The sequence below is a fragment of the Perca flavescens genome, chromosome 17 (genome assembly GCF_004354835.1).
Source record: "Perca flavescens isolate YP-PL-M2 chromosome 17, PFLA_1.0, whole genome shotgun sequence".
Classification (NCBI taxonomy): domain Eukaryota; kingdom Metazoa; phylum Chordata; class Actinopteri; order Perciformes; family Percidae; genus Perca; species Perca flavescens.
Window position 1 is genome coordinate 24,041,651 of NC_041347.1, and position 20,790 is coordinate 24,062,440.

Genomic DNA, 20,790 nt, shown 5'->3' on the forward strand with positions numbered 1-20,790 from the left:
GTCAAACTATATAACAAAGAGAAGACACGGAGAACAGGGGAACAACAGGAGAGAAAAAAAAGGCTGAGACCCGTAGAGAGAAAAAGAGAGAAACTGAACAGAAGAAGAAAGAGGGGGTGTTAACCTCTTGACCCTACAAACATCAACCAGCATCTGGTATCATCATGGACACAGACACCAGCCTCAACCATGCAAACAGCTCGTTACAGGTCAGTTTATTACATTGGATCACAAGGCATTGGTTTTGAGTTGCTCTACTAATATACTGATATACCTTGGTTAAATCAAAACCATGTCGAAACCTTCTGTTGATTCCTTTTATCCTTAACCCCCAAAACCACTGAACTTTAAAACTTAGTCCATACTCTAAAAAACAATTTGATGCTTCATTTATTTTCCATCTACCTATCTACCTTGTAAAAACACATGCATTCATAGACACACATGCATCTATATAAACACACACACACACACACACAAACACACACACACACACAACCCATTTTTCTAAACTAGACTTAGTTTATCAAAGCCCATCTAAACTAGACTTAGTTTATAAGCCCAGGAACCATACAGTCAGTATACAATACTATCACCTTGAGTCCTTTTTGTATCATTCAATATACAGTATTCTAAATACAAAAGTTTCTCTTAAGTGATGTTTGTTCTCTCTCATTTGAAACAACCCTTGGATACTGTTCGATAGCTGTTGATTATTTACTTTGTACATGATTTGTGCAGTTTTAAAGTCAACAATATCGTTAGTGCTTTTAGTTTGATGAAAAGTGGATTAGTTGGTGCTCTATAAGTGGTTATATTTACGATTCTTATGGCTCAATTTTGAAGGATGAATATAGGTTCAGTGTTTGTTATGTAAGTGTTTCCCCACACTTCCAAACAGTAAGTAATGTATGGCAGTATGAAGGAACAATACAACATGACAATGAATGTTGATTTAGTTGGTATTTGGTTTTATACAGTATTGCAATTGATTTGGATATTTTGGCCTTAATATGATGTATATGTGGCTTCCAACATGATTTTTCATTGATTATTAATACCAGCAATTTAAGTTGTTTTACTTTTTCTATTTCACTGTCATTTGTCTTAAGTTTTTTGTGTACATTTTTTTTGCACAATTCCCAAAAATTATACATTTTGTTTTACTTAAGTTCAGTGTTTACATCAAACCAGCTCTTCTTCTTTTTAAATTAATTTCCCACTGTATCCAAGCGTTGTTCCAGATTTCCCCCAGAACAGATTAGTGTTATTAGAAAATAAAATGCTTTTCAGTGTTTTTGACACCTCACAATACAATATTTAAGTTAAACAACAATGGTCCCAACACTGACCCCTGGGGGACCCCACAGGTGATTTTCTTTCACTTTGATTTAAGGTTTTGCAATACAACATGATGATGTCAGTTATGTAAGTAGCTATTTAACCAAGAAAGTGCAGTCCTGCTAATTCCATATTTGTGTAATTTCATAAGCAATAAATTGTAGTTAAAGGCCTTCATAAGATCCAAGAATATCCCCACTGCATATGCCGTTATTTCTTCTACAAATTGAATAAGTGCATGTGAAGTTGTCCTATTTAGCCCTGAAACCACATTTCTGATCAGACAGTATATTGTGTTTAGTAATGAAGTTGTCGAACCTTGTTGAGAATATTTTTTCTAGTATATTTTATGAATTGTTATGCGTTAGAGGTTTAACAACACAATCAATAATACTTTTGACCATAAACATGTCAATACCATTCCAGTCTGTGGACTTTTTACTCTTAAATGTTTTAACAGTCTCAATAATTTCTTCTAATAGCATTGGAGACATAATGTTTCCAGCAATATCAGCCATTTTACATGATTTCTACAGTATGTAACACGTGTCAAACTCAAGACCCGAGGGCCAAATCTGGCCCCTGGCAGATTTAGATCCGGCCCTCATAACAATTTAGGTTCATAATAAATTTTGGCCCACTTAGTTTTTGTCACTTTTCTGAAGTTTTTGTCACTTTTGTCGATGCTTTTGGCACTTTTTTTCAACGTTTTTGCAACCTTTGCTGAAGTTCTTTCCCTCGCTTTTTACGACCTTTTTTCTTTGATGGCTAAGTTACTTTTTTGAGGCTTTATGTCGACCAAGCTGTAAGTGAGAAGAGTATATGAGACATGCATATGAGACATTAAACTAAACTAAACAAACTGGTCCTTGATGTGATTCTTATTTTCCAGTGTGGCCCTTAGTGAAACTGAGTTTGACACCGCTGCTGTACAGTGTACAGTGTGTACATTAGTTGGTGTGAGCATGTGCTGCATTTTGAATCATACGTTTTCAGTCAATACTTTTAATTTTTGGATAGAGTTATAGATTACATAATGAAAAGTGAAGGAATTAACATAATTAATAATACTAATTTTTTAAATGGACTCTGGACCCTAAAAAGGTCTTAGGCAACTATTTGTGTGTACAAACACACAAGCAGGTACACGCCATGCACCTGCAACTCAAATGGTTGAGTCACATGCTCATTCATTAAACAAGTAATTAAAACTGTAAAATAAACTAGTTGATAAAGATGATAGGAAGGGCAGATACTTTGATAAGGTAAATTGTGGGTCAATGTTCTCAGGGAACTTTCACAGACACAGTGAGCAGGCAAGTGAAAAACAATTCATTAATTATTATTCAAACATTTGGCAACTTTAAAATTATGATTTCTAAATGATCACTCTTAATGGTCTTCACACAGATTTTATTGCAGTTTATCCTTTAGAACTGATATGGATACTGATATAGAGTCCTTGCCTCTGCGAAACTCGTTGACCTGTCTACTTTGCTGTCTCTTTAACAGCATCCAGACATTGAGTTGTTCTCGTCTGAAGAAGACAGCAGTCTCTACTTCACCTACAGTGGAGGTTGCAATGAGCTAGAGGTCAACAACCTGCATTATGAGGTAACTAACAGACAGCCGCTCTGCTCTCATGCACATTTATCTCTGTACCGTATGTATGCATGTTGTATGTGCTCATTGTGTGTGTTTGTGTGTGTGGTCCCAGGTTGACACAGCGGCTCAGATCCCCTGGTATGAGAGGTTATCAGAGTTCAAGTTGCCGTGGGAGATAAACGGAAACAAGCAGATAGCCATCAACAGCCTCAGCCTCCGAGTCCACAGTGGGCAGATGCTGGCCGTCATTGGCAGCTCAGGTGACACAAACTCAAACAAACACACTGCTTTTAAGTATTACCGTTTCTAATCAAGGTAATACATGTAGTCTCCTTGGACAATGTCATCTGTTCCACCTGCCTTTCTGTCAAGCTTGGCTAAAGGCCTCATCTCAGCAGCACTGTTCACATGGAAAATCAAAGCCTCAATTACATATATATATATATATATATATATATATATATATATATATATATATATATATATATATATATATATATATATATATATATTGCACAACAGAGAAAAACAATAAAACTGTATCTTTCTTTAGACTCCAGCTGCATGCAAGTGAGTTTTATTATGTTTTGATGCTTAATTCATTCAATCATCTTTTTCCAGGTTGTGGTAAAACATCTTTGCTGGACATAATAACATGCCGTGACGAGGGCGGTAAAATGACGTCCGGTCAGGTTCTGATTAACGGGAAGCCAAACACGCCCCAGCTGGTGAAGAAGAGCATCGCTCATGTCCGCCAAGATGACCGCCTTCTTCCTCACCTCACCGTCCGTGAAACCCTCGTCTTTGTTGCCAAACTGAGACTCCCCACCCACTTCACACAGGCTCAGAGGGAGCAGAGGGTGAGATTAGACTTGATAGACCAACAGGACATAACCATATCCAAACATGCACAGACTTAACACAGCATGAGGACATCTTGTAATACAAACATTGACCTCATACTTGAAATGTCACACTCTGCATATAATCTCCATTTGGACCAAATGTGATTGCAGTGCAATTTCTTATTCCTCACAAAATGTAGTAAGCTGAAATACTAAACAATATATGATAAACTTTTCTGTGTGTTTTGAATGACACATTATAAGTTACACGTGACAAACTATGTCTCTGCTGTTTTCTGTCACAGGTGGATGATGTCATCGCAGAGCTGCGGCTGCGACAGTGTGCTCACACCAGAGTGGGAAACAACTATGTGAGGGGTGTTTCTGGAGGAGAGAGGAGGAGAGTCAGTATAGCTGTCCAACTTCTTTGGAACCCCGGTGAGAGAAAAAACAGACAAACAACCTCTTAAACTCTTGATTTCCCGTCTTAACTTTTATTATAAACTTTCAGCCTCCCATCTATTGTTTTTTTTAGATGTGAAACTATTGTAAATCACAGAATCACAAATTCCAAAATCTTGGCCCCATTTAGCAGGCAGATTCACATGCAGATTCTCCTTAAGGGGGAGCCGTTCAGTGATTGTTGTCAGCTCATTTTTGAGTAACCTGTCCTGCACCACCTAATAGTAGCAGTTTAGGCCTGCAGATGTTAATGTCGCCACCTACAGGCAAAAAAGTAATAGCTGCAATGTTTTTAGCTGCAAAAATAGTCACTCAAGCTAACAATTCTGTCAATAAACAACAGATATGTTATTGATTTAAATAACACACAGGTTTATAGTTCATCAATATCCATAATCAAACAGCTTAAGTTTCAATACCTTAGTATTATTTTCTGTTATACAATATTAAGATGTAATATACAAAACAATTATAATAGAGTACTCTCCCCATTTTGAAGTTGTATCCACCTATCTGTCTGGCTTTTGATAGAACAGTTGTTTATTCATGTAACCTGTCTTGACAAGATGAAATCCCAACAGATTTTCAAGCCCTCGTTAAAATCTGGGTCCGCTATTACACCTGTCTGGATCCATTCTGCATCTCCACAACCCCAACAATGTTTTTACATTTCAGGCATTTTGATCCTGGACGAGCCCACGTCAGGTTTGGACAGCTTTACAGCCCACAATCTGGTGATCACACTATCTCGCCTGGCCAGGGGAAACCGTCTGGTCCTACTGTCGGTCCACCAGCCTCGGTCAGATATCTTTCAGCTCTTTGACCTCGTTGTCCTGCTGTCGTCAGGTTCAGCTGTTTACTGTGGCGCTGCTCGTGACATGGTGCCTTACTTCACTGCTCTGGGATACCCCTGCCCACGATACTGCAACCCCTCTGACTTCTATGGTTAGTGTGTGTGTTGAAAGCTGTGAAAACAGAATTAGGTGGTACTTCTTTCCAGCAAAGTTGTTATCACCCCCACACTCATTGGCAACTTTGGGAGATTTATCACCAAGAATGGTACATTTCTTTAGCCTGGTCCTACCAGACTTTCGTACATTTCATTAGTACAGAGTCTGGCCACTCTCCATTGACAAGTGTTAACTTCCTTGAAGGCAGGTACTCTGTTGAAGTTTAAAACTATTGGATCTGCCCAGAGCCACTCTGGATCTGCCATAACCAATCGCTAATGTTTGGTCGTGACGTCGGCTTAGCATCGCTAGCGTTTGCCTTAGCTAACTCCTTCACCACTAACGGAGCGATCTGGAAGATCTAACTTTTCCCAAACCATGTGGGGAGGAGGGCTTTAACTTCTGGATATAGGGCAGCGTTGCCACAATGGACTGAATGTCTTCGCTCGCATCTTTCTCCCCTGCCATTACAGAACTCACCAAAAGTTACCGAACCTCAACGTCATCATTCTCAGCCACTCCCTCTGTTCGCTGATTGGACCGGTAAAGATTTGACCAGAGAAAACCCAAGAACATACCGCAAACCCAGATGTAGTACTGAAGGAAAATAAAAATTGAACGGAAGTACGTAGGAGGGCGGAACCAGGCTAACATTTCTTGGTGCCAAAGCACAAAAGCAGCTTTAAAGTTGTCAACATGTTTTGCATCTGCATCTTAATGATAAATACTATAACTCTTTAAACATCCATGGTGTCAAATGTGACCCATTCCTCTTTATAAACCTTTTTACTTTTTCAAGCCTCATTTTGTTGGTGTTTGTGTGTGTGTGTCCAGTTGACCTGATCAGTATAGACCGGCGTAGTCCAGAGCGAGAGGCCGAGTGTTTGGAGCGGTCCAGAGTTCTGGCTGAGCAGTTAATGGAAAAGGTCCGAGACACAGGCGATCACATGTGGAAATCAGCTGGGACACACACAGCACTGACACAAACTGAAAGGTAGCTGTGTGTTTAAGTTTGCCTTCTTTTCTTCACCTTTTCTTTATCTATACATTCACATATTTTTCCAAACTTTTACCTTGTTTGCAATTATGTCCTACAATTATTTATCTACTGTAGTTCTTCTCTCATTACCTCCCCTCTCCTTTACAATGACATAACTTTGTATAAATGCAGGGGTTGTGGTCTCAGTTATCTAAGCAGCAGCTACAGCAGCTACATGGCACTTAGGGGTTACAACTCAACAGTGTTTAGAGTGACCCATTTCAAAGGCAAATGTCTTTGTGGTTAAGTTTTACCTGTGGATGCAAAACTCGGGACATTTTAAAGTGAACTTTCTAGAGATTCATCCTTTAATGTTGATAATTTATGAGAAATTCGGTCCAGTGTGCTAACCCAGACAACATGACCTACTGTTTTCCTGCCTGCAGCCCTCAGCAGCTGAGCAAAGTAATCACCATTTCCAATCAAAGTAACAGACTGCCTGGCCGACTACACCAGTTTACGACCCTCATCAGGTAAGACCAACTCACAGGGATGTATTACAGCAGTGGTTGCCGACCTTTTTGTCCATTGTACCTCCACAACCCTGTCACATGAGTTCAAGTACCCCTTTATCAACACCTGTGATGTTTACAATATGTTCATTTAAACTGATTTTAAACTGGATGTTATTTAATACTATTATTTATAAAAGGATGGATATTATTTAAAAAAAAATTTATACAAGAGTGATCCTGGAATTGTCAATCTTTAGGCTTGATCTCTTTTGTCTTTTTTTATAGTTTGATTAGTTTAGCATTTGTCATTGTACTACTTTTCAATCATTTATTTACGCTACTTTTAGCAATGCATTTTGATTTCTCTGCTCAGTGCAAACTAGTTTTCATGAACTTTCAATGGCAGCAGGTGGTGTTTTGGTGTTACTATAAATATACTAAAGATCAGCCTTACAACCATTTGTAATCTGTTTTGTGTGTTATTGACCTCCCCTCCTTTCGTCTCCCTCAGGCGTCACATGTATAATGACTTCAGAGACCTGGTCACCTTATTGGTCCACGGCTTCGAGGCCCTCCTCATGTCACTGCTGGTCGGTTTTCTCTACTATGGGGCAGGAGAAGAGCGTCTGTCCATTCAGGACACAGTGGCCCTCCTCTACATGATCGGAGCTCTCACCCCATTTGCTGTGGTGCTGGACGTCATAGCTAAATGTGAGTAACGTTTGTTTGGGAGGATGAAAGTCAAAGTCGGTCTGCAAATCAGTCAAGGTGTTAATTCACTTTCAAATTTAATCTAATCTGATGTTATCCAATCTTCTAAGCATGTAAAAGCATAGCCACTTTTAACAAGCAACACAACACATTGTATACAGACAACCTGAAACAAATGAAGAAAACTACACAAAACAAAACCATATTTTCCATATAATAATTCTATGAAAAGGAAAGAAAAGAACCAGAATTCATTAAAAGTGAAGTGAAGTTGTGAGCACAGCATTTGCAGTCTTAGAACATAGTTGGCAGAAGTGCATCAGATCAATGTTGAAAAACTGTAACAAGACAAACCAGCCAGAGGTTATGGGGTTCCATTTGTGCCAAAATTAAGTCGACATACTACCTGTCTATGCTTTGTGTCGTCTTCCATGTCTATGTGTCTAGACACATAGACATGGAAGACGACACAAAGCATAGACAGGTAGTATGTCGACTTAATTTTGGCACAAATGGAACCCCATAAGAGGTAAGATGGTTCAAAACAGTTGGCAAAGTTATCAAAAATGTATAAAGAAGAGTGAAGCAATTCATGTTGAGATGATCTGTCTACACGTTTATGTATGTGTGAGTGTGTATGTGTGTGTGTGTGTGTGTGTGTGTGTGTAGTTGTTGGGACTGTAATATGCCACTGTATTTGTTAAAAAAGAGACAATAAACAGAGACATTAAGGATCATTGTGGAAGAGTTGGACACCGTGTTCTTGGATTCATCTTGGGAAAACAGACTGGTCGTGACGGTTTTCCCAAGATGGCGCATTTAAAAAAAAAAGTAATTGAAGAAGAGTTGCAATGTGTAAGGCCTGATATCAGAGGTTATATTGCTGCAGCTCAACAAACTAACTTACTGTTCTCTGCAGGTCACACAGAGAGAGCCATGCTCTACCACGAGCTGGAGGACGGCATGTACTCTGTCACCTCCTACTTCTTTGCCAAGGTAAACCACAGTGATAAAACTGTATCTCCAGTAGGGGTCAGTCTTGATCCATGCTGGAGTCACACTTTAGTGTAATGTACAGTACTGTAATGTGGAGTTGAAAAGCATGTGTATGTGTGTTTTTCTGCATTTCTGTCTGTTCTGTGTATTTAAACATATTCTTACTTCCAGGTCCTGGGAGAGTTACCAGAGCACTGCGTGTTCACGCTGGTGTACGGCTTGCCCATCTATTGGCTGGCCGGTCTTAACGAGGCTCCGGATCGTTTCCTGCTAAACCTCCTGCTGGTGTGGCTGATGGTTTACTGCAGCCGAGCCATGGCTCTGTTTGTAGCAGCTGCGTTGCCCACCCTGCAGACCTCAGCATTCATGGGCAACGCCTTGTTCACTGTCTTCTACTTGACCGGAGGTTTTGTCATCAGCCTGGAGAATATGTGGCTTGGTGAGAGGAGATGGATTCAATGGGCCCTTCTTACGCACTTTTGGCATTCACTAATGTTTTCTTAACTTGGATTTGTTCTTAGCTAAGAACAAAATCTACGAACACTGAAAAGCACTCTTACGCACATTTGAGTGATGACAATTTGCTCCAAATGATTGCTTACTGCATTTTATTTAATTCTACAGTCGTTTACAATGATAGTATTGTACTGTAATGTATTTCTGATCATTTGTTGAAAAAGAAAACATATTATGCAAAAAAAAACACTAACACTGCAATTTACATCAGCAATTAAACTGATTAAATCCTGCATTATTTGGTGATTGATCGCTATTTATAGGGCCAAAATGCAGTGGTAGAATGTAACAAAGTACAAATTCGTCCTAACTGTACTTAAGTACATTTTTCACGTATCTGTACTTTACTTAAGTAGACTCAATAGTGCATAGCCTAGTTTTGACTTTTACTTTGTTACATTTTGCAGCAATTATCTATACTTTCTACTCCACTACATTTCTACAATGTTCCGTTACATTTTCTGATCAGTTTCCCCCCTCTGCCAAAACGTCTTCCTGACCGTCACACGTTTGTCTCACCAGTAAAGTTTGGTTGCCATAGATACTGTATATATGGGGCACCGCTGATCCAAGCCGGCTCCGGTGCTGCAGAGCCACTGACCCTCGGTAATACAGCCTCCGGTAAAAGTGAAAATGAAAACGTTTGTTTTTATTATTCCCGTTTTTAAATCATAGTTGCTACATCTATTTCTCTCCACAGCGTCGTTTACTCCTCCGCCAGGCTGCGTAAAACGCGTTCATATCTTATTTATTTGGCTGGACCTCTTCACATCTCCCCATTTGCGCTGCTTCACACACTTTATTTGCTTACTTGCATGGTTAAGAAAATAAAACTGTCTTAAAATACATCCATGAATAAAACCAACCGCATTCCTATTCTAACAACACATTTCCGTTTTATGCTGGTTAGGATAGGAACTATTTTTAAAAGCCAGGCCTTGTTTGTGGTAGTGGACATCTTCTACTTTTACTAAAGTAAATGTCTCTGGTTATTTGTACTTTTATTTAAGTACTGAGATTCAGTACTTCCTCCACCGCGGCTCCGACAATCTCCGAAAACCTGTCTCCCAGGAGGTGCACAGGAAGTGTCATGTCCTTATATGGGAATTTGCGGGGCGTTTTTTCTATGCTAATTAGGAACAACTGGCACGCGCTTTCAGTTACGAAGACGTGGGATTAAGATAAAATAGATAAGAACACAGGTGTGAACAAATCTGCTGTTTAAGAACACGTCATGAATCCGACGTAGACTTTTCTTAGGAACCTTCTTAAGAACATATTTAAGAGAAAACTTAAGAAGATATTGGTGAATGAGGCCCATTGTCCTTAGTTAAAAGATGTGTGAGGATAGTGAACAGCTTGGGGGAAATGAAAAGATGCTGGTCAGTATGTGAGGTTTATACCTGCATGTTTTTTGACTCCCCAGTGGCCTCGTGGCTCTCCCACGCCTCCTTCATGCGTTGGGGTTTTGAGGGCATGCTGCAGGTACAGTTCAGAGGCAACAAGTACCCCGTCACCATTAGAAACATCACCATCCAGGTTGACGGCATACACGTGAGTTAGAAACAAACACACTAATACAGAATCATACATGGTGTTAATCAAACAGTTCCACATTGTCCATTTGTCAATTCTTCTGTGCAGATGTGTTGGATGATAACATCAACTTAGAAACAAAAGAAAAAAATCCAGCACTCTGCTCTTTTTCCCCCCCCCAAAAGTACAAATTTCCTTTTTATTAGAGTTAGTGTTTTCACTCCAAGGAATACATGTTGAAAACTACAATATTGGGCAATAATTGTAAATAAATAAACCACAATGAACTATCAAAATGTATTAAAATCAAAGTACTGGACATGGACAAACCAACATCTTTCTAATCCTGTAACTGTCTGTGTTTGTCTTTGAGGTGGTGGAGGCCATGAACATGAACCAGTACCCTCTGTACTCGTGCTATCTGGTCCTGCTGGCAGTCTGTCTGGTCTTCATGGCGCTCTATTACGTGTCCCTAAAATTCATCAAACAGAAGTCCAGTCAGGACTGGTGAACACATCTGGACCAGGTTTTCAACTTTAGGAAGTGTTTTTTTTGCAGCAGCAGTGGAAAGAAAGTAAAGTGGGTTCTAGTTTGACTGGTTTGTCACTGAGCCATGCTTTCCATTCTTATTAGGATGTTTGACAGTAAAAAAAAGTGCTTAATTTAGGGGAGAAAAATACAACTTATGTTTTGAATTTACCTTTTTACAATAATCTCAAAATCAGAAACTCCTGCACTCCACACTTTAATGGTAGAAATGTGAAATAACCCTTCTCCTAAAGTCACCCTTCTTGATGTTTGAAATAATTCGTAAAAGTGCAGCAATTTCTCTCATCTGTGACTAGTCAATACATCTCAACATATACCTAACAGTTTAAAGATGGGAATATTTGGAATTTGGGTAAGAAAATAAGTTTTGGAGGAGAACTTGTTGCAGTACAGCTGTCTGCTGCTGGATGGCAGCAGAGCACTGCACTAACATCAAAGTTAAAATGATAAACTTCTTTCTCTCCCTCTCTTCTCTGTCTTGGCAAATGATTAGAGCGCCACTTTGGCAGATACCCATCTACAGCTTTTGCTTGTTCCATTTTCAATCTTCTTTTTTTCTACAGCTTTATCTTTTTTTTTTTCTATATGTAAGGTTATTAAGCTTAACAATGTGTGTGCCAGTATAGGGAGCACTGGAGAAAAAAAAAAGCTTAGTAGAGATTTAGTAAATCACACTCAGAAAAGAAAAAAAGAGCTTGTACTTGTGTCCTCATAGATTGAAGATTATGTAAGCAGTGAGTTTTTGCACTGGTGCAAAAGCCTGATAGAAATATTTTACTGACATGGTATGAGTCCAAATTAGTAAAGTATTAAGTCAAGCTGCTCCACTTGAGCGTGTTTTATTTTTGTCTTCATACTCTCTCTGCTATCCTGTGACCTGATTATACAGTTCAATGGCATTTTATTTCAGCACCACACAAAACCCTTAGAAATGGTTCTTCATGTAAAATGAAGGAAATATTAGGTGCATGTAACACCATAAAAAAAAAATGTCCCGCAATTTTATCCATTCATGTCAACTGTACTCATTTTTATTAACTTACGCAACGTTACAAAAGGCAAAACATTGCAAAAACTAACAACAAAAGTTCCCGATGACTGTGTTACTTCTCCTGCGTCTTAATTTGTATCACAAATAAGATCCACAGTCTGGGCTGACCCTCTGACGTCAACAGCACAGCAGCTTGTGTTACATAAGCCATGAATATCTTAGGCCAGGATCGGAGACCATAGAGCACATGTGTCAAACTCAAGGCCCGTGGGCCAAATCCGGGCCCTTGCAGATTTAGATCCGGCCTGTATATCAATTTGGGTTCACAATACATTTTGGCCCACCTAGTTGTGCGCCAAACCAAAAACACAGGAAAGTGTTTTTTAAACTGCAATTACCTGACATTCAAAGCAGAATATGGCAGATTTGCTTTGTTATTAAAAAAAAAAATGTATCATTGTTTTTTGCTTGATTAGCTAAATTCTATGATGGCTAAGGTACTCTTTTAATGACTTTTGTAGGGCTTCATGTCAACCAAAATGTGACAAAAAGTGTACAAAAATGTCGGAAAAAGCAACAAATTTACAAAAAGGTGACAAATGTCTGAGAAAGCCACAAAAAAAGTCAGAACAAAAACAACAAAAATGAGGAAAAAAGCTACCAAAATGTTTTTAAAAAAAAGTGACGTGGTAACAAAAGCACGTTAATAAACTCTACATGTCTGGCCCTTGGTGTGATTCTCTTTTTCCAGTGTGGCTCTAAGTGAAAATGAGTTTGACACCCCTGCCATAGAGGGTTCAGCCTGGAGAATATGTGGTTTGGTGAGAGGAGATGGATTCATTGTCCTTAGTTAAAAGATGTGTGAGGATAGAGAACAGCTTGGGGGAAAAGAAAAGATGCTGGTCAGTATGTGAGGTTTATACCTGCATGTTTTTTGACTCCCCAGTGGCCTCCTGGCTCTCCCACGCCTCCTTCATGCGTTGGGGTTTTGAGGGCATGCTGCAGGTACAGTTCAGAGGCAACAAGTACCCCGTCACCATTAGAAACATCACCATCCAGGTTGTGTTACATAAGCCAGGAATATCTTAGGGCAGGATCGGAGACCATAGAGGGTTCAGCCAAGCGGAGGAAGGCTGCAGATGCAGGTCAGAGGACAGAAGAGCCTAGAGGATGTTTTTTTTTTTTTTACCGTTTGTAGTGTAAGGGGATGTGTAGGTATGTGACATACATTTGAGAAAAATTAGGGTATTACCTGTCCCAAATCCATAGAACATACTAATTATGAGCAGGTTTTGAGAATACAGTGTGTTCACACTGAAAAAAAGTAACATAATAAAGGACACTTGATTTTTGAGTGTGTTTTTAATGTGGAAAAGGGTGGAAAAAGTGTTGATTATTTACTTAAGTAAAAGTACTAATAGCAAAATGTAAAATTACCCCATTTAAAGTAAGTCTTACTTTTAAAATTGTAATTAAATTAACGCACAGAAGTATTGATAATTTAATTTACAGTAAAAGTACTCATTCTGCAGCAGAACGGCTCCTGTCAGTGTCATATTACTACAACTATTATGAGTGTACTATTACTTAAGCATTTTAATGTTGTAGCTGATCAAGAAAGAGCTAATTTTTACTAATTCTATACTTTGGGGTAGTTTGATCTGTAACGATGCATATCATTTTAGTGTTCATAGATTTTGTGTGAACAATTTTAATCTGTAAAGTAATATGCAACCATGGTAGTCCAATAAATGTAGTGGAGTAAATATTACAATATTTCCCTCTGACATGTAGTGAAGTGTAAAATAGCGTAAAATGGAAATACTCAGTTCGCTACTTTCCAACACTGAGCTGCATATAAAGCGCTTATGTATTCTGAATTACAGAGAACATGTTCAATAAAACCGTTCGAGTTACACCTCCGTTTTTTCATCTGTTTAGTGTAATTTGCAGTTTGATGCATGTTCATTTCTTGGGTTCTAACTGCATGAACAGTATACTATAAAGATTAGCATAGTACTGTATACACTATTTACAGTTTGGAATTGGGACACGGATATTGGGTGTTGTCTTAGCAGGAAAGGCACAGGTGTCATTGATAACCTTACTGCATTCTAGTTTTGGCCTTGTTATTGTGCATACAGACTCTTTGGGACACATCAATGGAGCGGAGTCATTGCTAATGAAATTAGCTCCACTTGTGCCTTACCTGCTGCCCTGAAAAAACAAAAAGAGTTAATTGTACCACTAAATACTTTTTAAACCACACAAAGACTCGGGCTCAGAATGTGACATTTATTAGCATAAATACTTCTGTACATTCCCAACATCATCATCATCATCCTCAATAGCACAGTGGACATAGTCTATCATCCAACAGTTATAACACAATACTCAACATTTCAGCTCAGACAATTTATATAAAAAAGAAAGACAAACGAGGAAAACCGTGGGATTTGAATGGAGGTGAGGAGGATGATTCTTTATGCCTCAGCTGTCGTCTGGGCTTTTGCCGCTCTCTCTTTCAGCTTGTCTGCATAAAACTTAAAGGACTCCTGGAAAGAGAAAGAATGATTTAGCATCAAATATATACAAAACAAACAAATAAATGCTCACCTGCCATATAGTGAGGCTGTACGGTGTGTGTGTGTGTGTGTGTGTGTGTGTGTGTGTGTGTGTATTTCTATCTCGGCTCTTTCCAAAAAGTGGAGCCCTCCTGGGTCTGTCTAAATAGTCTCCACTCTCCAACCAGGTTGTCTTGTTTCATCTTTAAATCCCCATTAATACACAAATTAGGGATTTGTAGCACACTCCCCAAACACACACTCACTCACTCTTTGCCTCTGTTCCTGGCTAATTAATCAGTGTTTTGATCCAAAGTGTTGGCTGGGTGCTTTTTGGAGGGGAGAAGGTGAGAGCTTTTCCACAGATTACACCAGCTTCTTTCATTTTAGGTTTGCTTATTAATGCTAACAAATAGCTGTGTTCACGAGAGAGAGAGAGAGAGAGAGAGAGAGAGAGAGAGAGAGAGAGAGATATTCTGGCAGGAGCTAGAAACACTTTCAAAAGGGTCTGTTCAACCTAATTACAATAACATATTTTCGCACCAAATGTGGTTTTCTTTGTCCCAGTTTTGAGCTGTCTGTCTGATACTGTGGCAGGTTTTTATTTCTGGTGCTCAAAGCAATTAGAAATAACATTTGTAAAATTCAATGGCAACATTTCTTTATAGAAACAGTGGCCCTGATACTCTGGATAATCCACAAATCTCACTGAACATTGGGACTACTTTCTACTAAAGAAATAGTCCTTATAAAAACTGTAGAGGACTGTATTTTGTTGATTATCCATAGTAATGGGGACATGCAATAACATTTTCATATTCTCATAATAAATCTCTCTTTTTCTATGATGTTTGCCTGTAACTTATTTCCAAATCAAATGAAGCAAACTCTCTTAATTACTGCCTAAACATATTTTAAATTGCTCGTTTCAAATTGATGAATTCATGAAATGTGATGCTTAGCGTAATCAACGCCCCCAAATTGCTAAATAAAGCGTAAAAAAGGAGAACTTCACTCTGTGGAGCTTCAGGATGATCAAACTACAGCAGCATCTATTGTCGAGAAATATTACGGTTGTCAAAGCCAATATCATAAACATGGTATTAATTGATTTTGTTGAGATAAACTCCATATTAACTCAGATTTATGCATTCCACATTTTGTTTTCTTATTATGTGCACATGACTCGTACGAGAGGTATGGAGCCACTCGTAAATTTCATTCGAACCTAAGAGAAAATTCTATGAAACAAAATCTCTGAAAGTTCTCTTAAATCACTCGTACATGCCACTTAAGAACAAATCCAGACCTGCTAACCTTGAAAAACTTTTTTGAGTAGCATCTTACTGATTTATTGTTGAAGTTCTGGTTCATGAACACGGCGGCACGCACGTGGAATAAATGTGCCATTAAATGTCAAATCTGTATACATTTTAAACCCTAGAAAATAATTATGTTGAAGTAGGCTACTTGAATTAAATAAAACAATTTAAATTATCCGTCATATTTAATACAATTAATTGGATCTTAATATAATCCAATAAAATAAAATATATTACACTGCATAATGAGCACTTTTACTTTTGGTGTTTTAAGTATATTTTGATAATACTTTTGTACTATTGGGAAGATATTGAATGCAGGACTTGTAACTGACAAGTAATTTGTTCTAATTTGTTTTTTCTACTTTTACTGCAATACATAATCTGAGTTAGTCTTCCACCTCTGTCTGTAAATCACCAACAGTCATGCATGAATACCTGCAGCAGTGTTTAACACTGAAAACACAGCTCAGTTCAGCGTTTACTTGCAGCTCTGCTACAGTAGCAGATAACCTTTAACGTTACCTGCCGGTCACATGGTCTCTCACAGTAAAGTCCTGCACGGATCAACAGACATTAAAGTCCGCCGGCTGCTCGCTCTCTTTGTTACGCACACCGAGCAGATTGATGCGCTCATACAGAGCCAATCTTTGCAGATGTTACCGCTCGGTGTTTGGCTAGCTAATAAGCCGTTAGCCTGTTAGCTTGAGCTTTGAAGGCGCCGAGCGGCCAGCCAAAGTCCAACAGACACCGACACATTCCGCACATCCTCCGCTCAATTTAACCGCTAACCCCCCCGGTACCGGTCAGAGAGGCGTGTCTCGGCCCGGTGCGTCCAGCGACGGGCTCCGGTCAGTTTTTAATTAGCCTACATTAGTAACAGTTAATTTTTTTACGGTATGAACTTAATCCTAGGAAAGGCAAAACATATAAGACCTTTGTAACGAAATCCAAGACTTTATAAATGCAAGGCATTATTTATAATAATATAAATAAATAATATTTCTCCAAAGTTGACAGGTAGGCTACGTAAATTAATTCATTTCACAATTTCACCTATCTACATCAAATCAGTTTACCTTTGCAAGCACCGTCCTCCCTTGGGGAAACCAACTAAATTAAACGGGAATGAGAGAGGAGTGAATAACACTTGCATTTGATGCTTTCGTTTTACTATCAGTTGCCGATATCCCATGGATGTATTAGCGATATCCCCGCTTGACATTAGAGGAAGGGACCCGACGGTGTGATTGGTCGAGCATTTCCAGCATGCTCGTGGCTGCTACCTGTTTTAGCCATAAGTTTTAGCTGCCTACTACCATCAAGTGTTAGACTGAGACGGCTACTGCACGTCAACGAGTGAACTCAAAGCACTCACCTATTTCGCGTAGTTTAAAGTGACAAATCGTATCACCGTATTTTGATGTCAAAATGCCTATCTACTACGCAAAATGCGTACAGGTTGGCAGGTCTGCAAATCAGTTTGCACGTTTCTGCTGTGGAAAAATGTTTGCGTGAAGGGTGCAGCAACCGCTACTGTATATAGATGGAGAGGAGAGGAGGGAGAACAACGAGGACAGGTGGGTGAGATGTGTTTATAGAAACTTCTGAACACCGTGACATGTTCACCTTTCCCTCTCCTTGCAACTCCTCTGGCTCTCCTTTGCTTATAAAACCCAGCAATCACTTAACTAACCTGACATCCATTGAATAATGCAGCAGCTTCTCTGCCTTCATCCCTCTTTCTCCTATCTTTGCACTGCAGGTGAGTGTTGCGAAGGTAAGAGGTGGGCTTCGGTTCTACACCTGCCTCGAGGGGACAGCACAGTAAAGTGCTGGGTCTGAGAGGGCTGTGAGTGTGTGTCTGTCTGTTTATGAGTGTGTGAGTCCACTGCCAAAAATAGGACTACATCAAGTTACAAAATGTGCGGAAATGCTCAAAAACACACAGGGCAAGAAACAGTGAGCGGCTATTGCAGTGACACCATCTCGCTTACACACACACACACACACACACACACACACACACACACACACACACACACACACACACACACACACACACACACACACACACCTAGTTACAGGCCTGTGTATATTGAACTATCCTGAGCAGGCAGACTGCTCTGTCACATTACTATGGCACACACAGACCACAGCGCACACACACAATGGCACGTATTAGGGCGCCAGCCGGACAACTGCCAGCACCAGTTTAGGAGCTGTGTTGTGTGCATGCGTTTGTATTTGTACACAGATCTGGTCATAATATGTTGTCCAAGTCTTGAATCAATATGGATGGATGTGTGTGTGTGTGTGTGTGTGTGTTTGTGCGTGTGAGTGAGTGTGTGTGAGAGACTCACTGGGGGCTCCACGAAGGGCACAGTCTCTCCTGCATTGCGGTAAAGAACAGCCAGCCGTTTGAGTGACAGCTCGTCTATGACTATGCCCTCCTTCTGCATCTGCTCTTGCAGAGCCTTGGCTGACAATAAGTCTTTATCCAGGACTGCAAGACAAGAGGGGGAAGAGAGAAAGTAAAGTCAGCAAATGTGATATGTCAAATTCTTATTTGAATGTAGACATTTAGAAAAATGTAAGTCATATTTATTGCTGGTAGGATAATCTTGTTATTTTCCACCTTGTTCTAACATCAACTATTGGAGCCAAGAACAGAGGTCTTAAATGCTCATGTATACGGTCCAATCTTTGTATGTACCCTTGCTTTTACCAGGATAACACATTACTTCTAAAATGCTGCTGGTGGATAGAAGAATTTGTGTAGACTACTTGATTTTCTTCCAATTGTGGAGTAATGATGGAAACAGAGTTTTGTTGCTTTGAACTTGAACTTCCCTTATACAAAGTTCACACGTTGTATTTGGGAAATTTCACTTTCACAAATAAAGCAATACAGCCTCTGGGCAGCAAAATATGTTATACACAGTTAAATATCAGATTATTAAAAAAATGCTGAGCTAAAATCAGCAACTTTCTGTATACTATATCCCTCTTCAGGTGGACGTAACTGAAATGATGACTGAAATAATGTTATGTTGAGAGTAATCATCTGTAATTTTAAATCAGCATGAATGTGCTCGGTTGTGTAAATCAAAAGAGACTAAAGTGGAAAGTAAGGTCACTACTGTCAAAAAAGAAAAGAGCAAGTTAAAGAGAAAAAAGAAAAAGTACACAGAGGGGGCAGAGAACAGAGCTGAGCATCGCTAATTGTGTTCCTTATGGCTGCCTTGACCGACCAGCTAGCTGATGCTAATTAAATAGTCATGTCTGCTCATCTCTGGTGTGACAGGGTACGAAAGAGGGGAGAAAGGGTAGGAAAGGATAGACAGGAGTAAAAAGGTGGACAGGGCAAGAGGCAATGGAGAGGAGAAAAAAAAAAAAAAAAAAAAAAGGTTGAGTGGTGGACTGTGTTGCGATTAGCACGCTAGGCTAGCCAGTACAGCTAACTCGTTAGAGGACATGTGTTCTTCCAACCCCTGAACGTCTGCATACACACTCCTTGACCTGATGCATTGTTAATGCGTCCACTAATGTTGACTTAGCCACAGTACAGCGAGCCTTGTGCGGCTGTGTGTTTGTCTTACCATGACATTTCATCAAGTACGCGTACACCACCTCCTTCTCAGTGAAGTCTGGAATCAGGCTCAGCAGGGCCTTGATCTTGCCCACCTGTGCACACAAATATTAATTTACAAAACAATAACCTTGATTAACTTAGTAATGATAACATTGTACGGACTAACAGGAATCATGGGATTCTGAAAAGAAGAATCCTAATGTGTGATTTTACCTGTCCAGGACGCTGAGCCTTCTGAGACAAGTAGGACACCAGCACCTCCTTCTGTTCAGCCAAGGCGTTACAGCGCTACAGGGACCAAAAAAAACAACAACACGTGAGATATTAACACGAGGGGAGGGGAGAGGGGAGTCTTCTTAAGTCATGAATACTCTCCAACCTGTGCTCTTCACATACAAACAGTACATAAACACACATGCACTCCAACACACCCACTCATTCATGTAAACACCAGCACACCCACACTCAGGTTAAAAGGCTAATTATGGATTTAATAACTACTCGTTTCTTTATGAATTTAAATGTGCAGCACTGTTCACATCAGAAAGCATAATTATCCCCACTTAGTCACATTGAAGTCCATATCTAGTACTCCCGAGCGATTCATTGGACGACCGTCTGCACAGCTTTAAGGCTGTAATCAATTACTGGAGGACAGGAAGTAACAGAGATGATGGACATCAGGCATGAGATGAAGAAACAGAACGGAGGTTTAAAAAAAAAGTTCTAACAATAAATCATCCTATATAAATTTTTTGACAACCTACATATGGACCCTTCATGTTTTTTTTTTAAGGAATTGACATAAGAATATGTACTGTTCGTGACATTTACAGTTTAAATAAAAAAATAAACCTCTCATCACTCTCTGGTAGACTTATGTTATGTTAGCTCAGTTTCTCTACCTCAAACTACTTTTTTTCATTTCTCTACAACAACTCTGCGTTTCTCGTTGACCTAATTTACATCGATACAATAGCCTGACATGGCCGGACTAAATCTGCCAGAGCAAATAAAACATTGGCTTGCAGATTCGTCTGGTTCCCAGGTTATCGATACATCTGTGATAAGATAACATCGCCCAATATATCAGCGTGAACAGTGGAACATGTCTGCAGAATAAGCCTACAACTGCAGTGGCTGCTCTCTTAGGTAAAATTACATCATATTCTGACTATTAAAAACAACAAATGAGCGATTTCAGTACAATAGACCTTAATTATACAATAAACATTAAAATATGACACAAAAATGTAGCAAATTATGATGAAAATCAGGTAGACTTCTGAAAGTTTAACCTGTGAATGACTGCC

The 20,790-nt window shown here is 39.4% G+C and overlaps 2 protein-coding genes across 2 annotated transcripts in view; one reads left to right on the top strand and one right to left on the bottom strand.

The window, feature by feature from the left end:
* Nucleotides 1–164: 164 nt before the first annotated feature.
* On the top strand, nucleotides 165–11,721 carry abcg8 (ATP-binding cassette, sub-family G (WHITE), member 8). The gene is made up of 13 exons (XM_028602959.1): nucleotides 165–209; nucleotides 2,854–2,955; nucleotides 3,059–3,206; nucleotides 3,568–3,806; nucleotides 4,097–4,229; nucleotides 4,929–5,198; nucleotides 6,038–6,197; nucleotides 6,629–6,715; nucleotides 7,209–7,408; nucleotides 8,328–8,404; nucleotides 8,576–8,843; nucleotides 10,347–10,474; nucleotides 10,830–11,721. Exons 1-13 carry the CDS (start codon nucleotides 165–167, stop codon nucleotides 10,965–10,967), a joined length of 1,995 nt encoding a protein of 664 aa, XP_028458760.1. The 3' UTR covers nucleotides 10,968–11,721.
* Nucleotides 11,722–14,271: 2,550 nt separating this feature from the next.
* lrpprc (leucine-rich pentatricopeptide repeat containing) overlaps nucleotides 14,272–20,790 on the bottom strand; it is a 57,177-nt gene continuing 50,658 nt past the window's right edge. Inside the window, exons 35-38 of the mRNA XM_028603472.1 lie at nucleotides 19,691–19,765; nucleotides 19,485–19,569; nucleotides 18,246–18,388; nucleotides 14,272–14,551 (exon numbers count right to left, since the gene is read on the bottom strand). Of these exons, the coding sequence (XP_028459273.1) occupies nucleotides 14,480–14,551; nucleotides 18,246–18,388; nucleotides 19,485–19,569; nucleotides 19,691–19,765 (375 nt within the window). The 3' untranslated portion in view covers nucleotides 14,272–14,479. The remainder of the gene's footprint in view (nucleotides 14,552–18,245; nucleotides 18,389–19,484; nucleotides 19,570–19,690; nucleotides 19,766–20,790) is intronic.

Coding starts and splice junctions, on each gene's coding strand:
- abcg8 (XM_028602959.1), top strand. CDS start 165: ATGGACACAGACACCAGCCTCAACCATGCAAACAGCTCGTTACAG. Junction 4,230..4,928: donor CCAACTTCTTTGGAACCCCG/GTGAGAGAAAAA, acceptor TTTACATTTCAG/GCATTTTGATCCTGGACGAG. Junction 8,844..10,346: donor CCTGGAGAATATGTGGCTTG/GTGAGAGGAGAT, acceptor TTGACTCCCCAG/TGGCCTCGTGGCTCTCCCAC.